Source organism: Mollisia scopiformis (assembly GCF_001500285.1).
Source record: "Mollisia scopiformis unplaced genomic scaffold LY89scaffold_4, whole genome shotgun sequence".
In the NCBI taxonomy this organism is placed as follows: domain Eukaryota; kingdom Fungi; phylum Ascomycota; class Leotiomycetes; order Helotiales; family Mollisiaceae; genus Mollisia; species Mollisia scopiformis.
This window is the reverse complement of record NW_017263584.1, coordinates 88,843-96,759: the sequence shown is the minus strand read 5'-3', so window position 1 is coordinate 96,759 and position 7,917 is coordinate 88,843. Positions and strand designations below refer to the sequence as shown.

General features: G+C 46.1%; 2 protein-coding genes across 2 annotated transcripts; both read right to left on the bottom strand.

Annotated features, from left to right (window-relative positions):
* Positions 1 to 2,415: 2,415 nt before the first annotated feature.
* On the bottom strand, positions 2,416 to 3,450 carry LY89DRAFT_767578 (uncharacterized protein; the record flags this gene model as incomplete). The annotated part of the gene is made up of 3 exons (XM_018221760.1): positions 2,416 to 3,043; positions 3,098 to 3,122; positions 3,177 to 3,450. Coding segments are annotated over 3 exons (927 nt in total), but the record flags the coding sequence as incomplete, so codon positions are not given.
* A 693-nt stretch (positions 3,451 to 4,143) lies between these two features.
* Positions 4,144 to 6,360, bottom strand: LY89DRAFT_637354 (Di-copper centre-containing protein; the record flags this gene model as incomplete). The annotated part of the gene is made up of 6 exons (XM_018211525.1): positions 4,144 to 4,401; positions 4,480 to 4,601; positions 4,653 to 5,185; positions 5,301 to 5,611; positions 5,680 to 6,233; positions 6,288 to 6,360. 6 exons carry the CDS (start codon positions 6,358 to 6,360, stop codon positions 4,144 to 4,146), a joined length of 1,851 nt encoding a protein of 616 aa, XP_018075904.1.
* Between the last annotated feature and the right edge of the window lie 1,557 nt (positions 6,361 to 7,917).

Sequence of the window (7,917 nt, the reverse complement as noted above, 5' to 3'; positions counted from 1 at the left end):
GACTAATCCAAGCAAGCCTGGTCCCCCAGAGGCCCTTCCAGCTTGGAAGAAACAATTCGACGATGGAATTGACAATTATGATCACTTGGATAATGATAATTGGATGGATGCAACGACGAGGACGTCGTTCTTCGGAAGGGGGGGGTAATGTCACGGTTATAGAGTCACGTGCCCGCTACAAAATACTCACGTGACCGCTCGCCTGTATATATGCCCTGCCTTCCGGCGCTTCCTTCCTTTCTTTCCTCTTTACCTTTAGATTCTAAGAGATAGCCTAATCGATTCCTCGTCTACGTACTTGAGTCCAACCGTGCTGTCACACTCACTCTGTGTGAGGTCACGTGGGTTGGTATGGTAAATGGAGTAAGATAAGGCAGTTGTATTTGAAGTCAAGAATACTAACGAAGTTGAGCACAAAGCTCCTATCTACGGCAGAAGTGCCAGTCATATATACTGCCCTTCTAGTGTTGGGTCAAGAAGGAGCGCAGGAGCTCCTAGGAGCCCCGCCCGCTCCTTAGTGCTCCACCACGTGACTCAGAGTCCACCGAGGTGACTCAGCGAGTTCACGTGCACGTGGTCGTGACAATAATATTATTATTATTTACGAGAATAAAAATCTTCTTCTGCTTTTTCCATACGTCTCTGAGCAAGATAACCTTCGGGATACTCCTGAAATTGACGCAAAAGGCACACTTCATCAAAATCTTTTACCTTTGCAAGCAACTTCTCCCACGCCGCTCCAGGAGGATCCATTTTCGCCCCACATGCGAGAAGCGATTCAGCAACTTCCACTTGATCTTTCGCAATAGCTGCTTGCAGTGCGTTCCCATACACCCCTCCTTTTTCATTGGTATTAGCCCCTGTGTCGAGCAACAGCTTCACGATGCTTTGGCGTCCCCGGCATACAGCTGCGTGAAGTGCAGTTCCGGATCCTTTTTGCGCATTCACATCGGCGCCTCTTTCTATTAATAAGCGTACAATGTTCTCTTTACCCGCTTCAGCAGCTGCGCGAAGTGCAGTTCCAGATCCTCCTTGTACATTTACATCACCGCCTCTTTCAATTAACAAGCGTACAGTGCCTTCTTTGCCCGCTCTAGCAGCTGCATAAAGTGCAGATCCGTAATTCAGATCTAGTAAGTTTACTTTAGCGCCTTTGTCGAGTAAAAGGCGTACCATTTCATCGTCTCCTTGGGATGCGGCTGTTTGAAGTGCAGGTACGACAGCATAACTTTGAATGTTCAAGTCGGCGCGGTTGTCGAGTAATAAGCGTACAATGTTCGCATGTCCCGCGGAAACAGCTGCATGAAGTGCAGTTCCCTTAGAATGCTCGACCTCGTCCATGAAGCAACCTTCCCCGATGAGCATTCTTGTGAGTTGCAGGCTACCAGCCAGCACAGCACAAAATAACCGTGGGCGAATCTCTTTGTCGGATTTTTGCCATTTCGGACGCTTAGAATTTAACATGAGGTATATCCCCAGCAGACTTTGAGCTCCGCGATAAGTTACTAGCAGTGCTTGCTTCGTGAGAGAGGCATCAATGTCTTCACTGGGAATATTTTCCAGATGCTTAATCCAGTATTTGCCTATGTACTCCCATAGCTGAAATCTTCGTATGGTCTCTTTTGTCGGTAGCGTCGTTTTGCTCACATGGATGTGGTAGGCCAAACATGATTTTGTGATATGAAGGTGTGCCGTGGTTTCTTCCAGGCGGAATGTATCGAGGGAGATGCGATTTGAGACCAGATATTCCTTGATTGAAAAGTGCGCCAGTCGGATTTCCAACCAGCCATCGAGCTTCTCAACCTTTGTCACAAACCCCCGTAGATATCGAAAAATTGCTTCCGGCTGAAGCAATCTGTTTTTATCGTCGAACTATCAGATGAATAGTGCGTATGTCATAGGAACAATGTGGGCAGAAAAGAGTAGTATGGATAAGTCTCAAGAATCTAAGTGAGAGTGCAGGAATGCGCATATATATAGGCAACAGAGTAGCCCTTGAACTAGTCCTAAACCAGAATAAAAGTGGAGACAACCGAATTCCAACTGACATTCCAACTGACACGAACGGTACATCGCTCTGATGGTCAAGTACGAAGATTTCGGCGACTTCCTGGATGGACAGCGGCCTAAGCGAGAATGCGAGCCAGGTTAAAGCATTAGCAACTTGTTTGCTTTTACGAAGATCGATATCAACCAGCATTCGGTGGTAAGTTTCGTCTAGACCGGCAGGAAGGGAACCAAGTGCTTCCTGAATTTCGACCCGTGTTGAGAGCTGTTGGAGAGTGTCGATCTGACAAGACACGTATTGAAACCTGCAGACCAGTGGTTAGTTCATATACATGGAGTATTTCCTTTCTAGGGTTGGTATATTCAGATCTCCTATTATTGGAAGGGATTTTCATAGTTTTCGTGGACTTACATCCCATCCGCATTCTTGAATAACATTCGTTCCGCCTCCTGTTTTGAATCTTCGGGCCAGATTCGAAAGTCTTCTGACGCCAAAGCTTTTTCGACGAGAATACCAATATCGGAGTCCATGGATATCTTCCAGGCACTGAGCTCAACATCGAAGTCATCGGAATTTTCGGGGCAGTCAAATAAGCTCCCACTAGGGAGAAGGGGTTTGATCACTGCTTCGATATCCTCCTCTCTCCGGCTAGTACACAGCAAGTGCAGGTTACTTGGCGATTGTCGATGGATGCGGCGGTGGGATAACAAAAGTTTCTTTCGCTCGTTATTCTGGAAAGGGCATTCGTCCAATGCATCCACGAGCAAAAGCACGCTGGAAAAACCATCCATGGTAACTAGCAGTGTCTTTTCAAGTGTCTCAAGATCTGGAGTGTGGCCTTGCGTCTGATAGTTGGAAAGTTCCTGGACAGCCTCGGGAATATCGGGACAACAATAACATAATTGCTTGATGAAAGATGTAATCATTCCACGAGTGGTTTGTTTCTCCTTTTCGTTAAAAGTGAAATAGAAATATGCCAGTGCTACTGTTGGATCCTGTTTCCGAACATATTCGAGGTGATGGATGACTGTAGAGCTGGGTACATTGTCTCAGGACGTAATACAATTATTGGTGGCCGAGAAAGCATACCTGAGAACCGATTTTCCTGAACCCGCTGTAAGCAATGTCAGTAACATTCCATCAATCATATGAAAATAGGACTCCGTACGCTTTTCATTGAGCCACATCAAAGAATTCTCTACAGTCTTCCATCTCCGAAAAACATTGCTCCGTAAGAGCCAATCGCCCGTTCCGGCTTGATGCTTGTCGCGAGCTGAGTTGAAGTTTGATGACGGGTCTACGCAGCTCAACCAGTTGAGAAGGGAAGCACGGTCCGAATCCTTTTGAGCGTCTTGAATCGCTTCTCGGAGTTTAGAAATGTCATTCAGACCTGTTCTCAACATAGCCGCAGTTTCCGTGGCTTCACGGGCGATTGTAACTGCAGCAAGTAAATCAGCCGTCTGTCATCATTCACTATCTCAATCACAACATTAGAGGCAAAAGGATATAATTTTGCTTTGTAGCAACTAAATTGCAAGATTCTCAATTGGCGGCGGTCGAAGCCACAGGACCATCCGGTACCGGCTCGAGCTTCGCGAGTCGAGCTTCAAGTTCATTGTGCTCAACTTCTTCAGTCGTTCCACGCTAGGGTGTTACTTACTTAGGTATTTGTATGTATACTGGTATTCTAGGAGGATTGGATATAGATCGGGTATTTAGAGCAAAGGGATAAAAGGACTTGTACGAGCTTTAGAATAGGTCGTGGGCTTTGTACAACAGCTGATTATCTTTACACATATAGTCATTGCAGGTGGATAAAGTCAAAGCAATGTGTCACACTTTGGGGCAACATTGGCTTCTGGATTTAGATTGTATGTGTTTCAGAGTGCTTGGCACAATTAGATTGTAGATATGAAGTACTTACAGAAGTACTCACAGAATGAACAAACGTCTAAACACGATTTGCAGAGTGGATCAAACCGATTGCACTAGGCCTCAGACGAGGAAGTATTCAAAGAAAGCAAGTCCATTTCGTAGCACACAGCTAAAACCATCGGGAGCATATCCGGAGAGACAAGAAAAAGTTGTTATATCAGCCAACAAAATAAGAATTGTCCATTTCTGACCTTCAGTTTTTATGCATTCGGTGCTGAGCTGCCAGCTGCTCTTCCAGCAGTGACCTCTGGATGTGCCTCATAAACGCCACTTCTCTGCGGAAGTCCGTTCACATGGACTGAAACCTCCGTAGTGTTCACGCTGACCACTAGACCGGGCACATCCTCACGAGGGTGTTCGGAACCATCATGCAAGGTGACTCGCCAATGGAGGTTCTTTGTGAGGTACGGAATCACGTCAGCCTTATTCATAGAAGGACAATTGCCTTTCTTGACTTCCTGTATTGGTGTCAGTGACTGATCTGCTTACACATATGAGGAGTGTAATTTAAGAAATGATGAATAAAATGATCTTACGAAAAGAAGTTGAGCTGTGAGAGACACGATGCCAGAGATCTGAACACCAGCCTTGGCATCTTGTTTGCACTTTCCACATCCTGTCTCGCTTGCGGCGCCTGGAGTTGTATTTCTTCCAAAAACTAGAGAAAATCAGACAACACATAAAGTATTGACATCAAGCCAAGACTTACCCATGAAAATGCCAGCAAGAGCATCCAGAGTATGCCAAGTTGTCACATCTGGATTGAAGTCACCAAGGAAGATATGTACGCGATAAGATTCCCCAAGGCCATGTTTGTAAGTTTTGATAGTGGTAATGTAGTCTGTGTAAGTGCATGAACTGCCAACTACAGGCTGCTGGCTCTCCGTACCAGTTGCGGCTGATGTAGTCGTGGTACTTGTACCATTAGCAATTGAATCAGCGGTCGCCCCGTACAAGTTCTGGATACAATTTCTGATGTTCTGCTGATACTGTGTATCATTCTGGAACAACCACTTTTGGATCTCAGGATAGGAATAATTGAACGTTTCTGTTGATACGACTGTGTTGGGAGTCCAGTAGGTCTTACCAGATCCATCAGTGAAAGGCGAGAGTTCAGTGTCGAGATTATCTTCGGTATCAGCAAGCATGACAAAGGTGCCTTCGAAAGATGGATCTGCTTCGTCGAATGTGTACGAAGAAAGATTGAGGGCTTGCCAGATAGCAAAAATGCGATCAACGTTCCTAGTTGCCAGCATTAGTGACTGTTCTATGTTGGAAAGTACACAACATTTCCAAATACAAACATCCATTTTCGGATGAACTTATAGTCCCGGCATGAAAGTTAGGATTGACTCACGCATGATGTAGCCAGAAGGCTGGATCGTGAGCAGCGTAGTCAAGATCTGACATGTGCCCTCCGTTTCCACCGACAGTGCCGTGGATGCTATCATGAACATTTTCAAGAGAGCCTTCGTCACCGGCGTCATTGCTAATGAGTTGATGATTGGAGAAGGTCGTATAGTTTGTGTACTTGGGATCAGTGAGAAGAGTGTTGACAGTATCTCTCAGGTTGGGATAATTTGTTTTCATTGACGCAGTAACTTGGCTGTCTTGAGAAGTGGCTGAGGGCGAGCTCGGGTCAGACGGATAGCGAAGAGTGGTTGGCCACTGATTGTACTGCATGGAATGTTAATTGGATTCACAGACTGGAAGTCTCGACGTACTGGAACTGTAACTCCGGACTGCGTCGTCCCGGTTGAGAAGTCGCCGGGAATGAGAGGATTGAACGTGGTGGAATACAGCGGATTTGCAATCTGGGTTACCTGACCACCTGACGTCGGAGTAATCACGTTGACGTATTGAGTGCTGACAATCGCGGGAAAATATCCTTCAGGGTCGTCCGCATGTTGGGTTGCCCAGTCCCAATACGGGATGCGAAAAGTGGCGGCAGCCGCTGTATATCGAGCGCGAGACGTCGACGGGAATTGAGCTGCGATGTTCTGAACTATGCTGTAGAGCGTCTGCTCGTACAATGCAAGGAATGGACGATGCCAAGGGGCGAAGAGAATGGAAGTATGGGTACAATATCCTTGCCAGGACCCTTTAGGGTTGGCATTTGCTACGCCTCCCCAGATCTTATACGGACGACCGTGGATACCAGCGATACCATAGAAAGAGAGGTCAGAAATCTGATCGAGCTTCTTGAGGGCATCAAGACCGAGGAGATAAAGGTTCCATTGATCGGTGTTCTTTTGAAGATTGCGGATTTCAAGCCTCAGAGGCACAGAACCTGCACGAATTAGCTTTGTCGAGGCACTGGCAGAGAACATGAAGAAGGATGTACCATCGATAGCAGTCACAGCGGGTTTTGGGGCCCCGGTGATCGGGTGATTTGAAGTCGCTACAGTTGTAGTCATGATTGCGATCAAGCTGCGAGGCACTTTGAGCAAATTGAGTTCTGTGACGTAGAAAGAATTCTGGCTATGTGAGGGATATTGAGAGAAATTGAGAAGATCTTGGATGATAAGTGCTGGGAAAGAAAGGGAGTGCGACTCGAACGAGGTATGGACTTGGCTAATGTGGTCCTACTAAACACAGAGCTTAGAAACAACAAAGCAAGTACGACAATGCAATATACAAGTCCTGTGTTATCTAATGCTTACTTGTGGAATCTCCGAGGATATAAAGTAGCTCCACGGTATGCCCGACGGGAGCTTGGGAACAGTTGCATAATGGGCAACTGGCACCAAGAGGTCAAGTCTCGAGTACAACAGCTTTGAGACTTAGGTGGCAAAGGGTAAATGACCCTCCATGTTACGCATTTCGGAATTTTTCGATGTTCTGCACTGCCTTGACTCCGTCTTGGCAGTCTTTGCGTCCTCTGAGATTCGAGCAACACAACAAACCGATCAAGGTCATACACCGCGAAGAGTGTCAAATACGGAGCAAAAGACGGTGAAGAAAGGTACAACCGGGAATCACGCGTACTCGCGGTTGGATTTCACAATAAGAGGCAAGAAGCTCAATGCCGGTCATACATGAAACGCAACCCACCCGATGGGGACTCCTCTGTTCCTTGATGTCTGCAACTTTGGGTTTCGTGAGAGCTGAGAACTTCGTACCACTGGAGCCAAGGTTTGACAACAATGGCAAGGAGATGTGTGATTGGGTGACTGGCTGTTGTGAGCAGAAAAGTTCTCCACCCGTGACAGTACTCTGTGTCTATCCGAGGTGCAGCAGCGTTGTCAGACGTACCCATAAACTGTAGCAGACAAGCGAAGGCTACAATTCTTTGTGTTCCACGATCTGCCATGTCTACAGATTTGGACCACCTGCACAGACAGTGTGTTGGAGACGGTACGACGAGAATAGGGCTGAAGCCCATTGTCTAAGCGGCAGGAAAGGACGGGCGTTGGCTTTACGAACAACGATTGATTCTGCTGAACATTAGTTCTCTTTCCAAAGCGGTGGGGAGGCAGCAACGACTTACCGCTAAGAATCTATAAAATGTTCGTATAAATTATTTATTATTATAAATAGCATAAACACAGTATTTAAGAGCTTCCCTCGGCTACGCTCTACGGGCCTGAGGTATCCACTCGCGTAGCTCGTGGCCTCAGGCACCTACGATCGTAGCTTACTCAGCTCGTCCCGCCGGAGGCGCCTTATCGAGGGTCCTGGCGGAGCTTGCTAATATAATGTTAACTAGAATTTTAAATATATTTTAAATTTGTCTTTATTTTAAATTTTAAATAATCGGAGCAGTATTGCTATTTTATAAAATATTAAAATAAAAATATTAAATAAAAAAATATTTCGTTTAAATCGTAAATGTTACAGCACGCACTTGTCACAGTTCTGGTGTGACTAGTGGTTGTGGTCATGTGATTGTTTCAGCTAGTGTTTGAGGACCCAGCTTATCTGCCCTCAACACTCTTCCACTCTTTTAGTTCTTTGTCTATTATTCACAGATT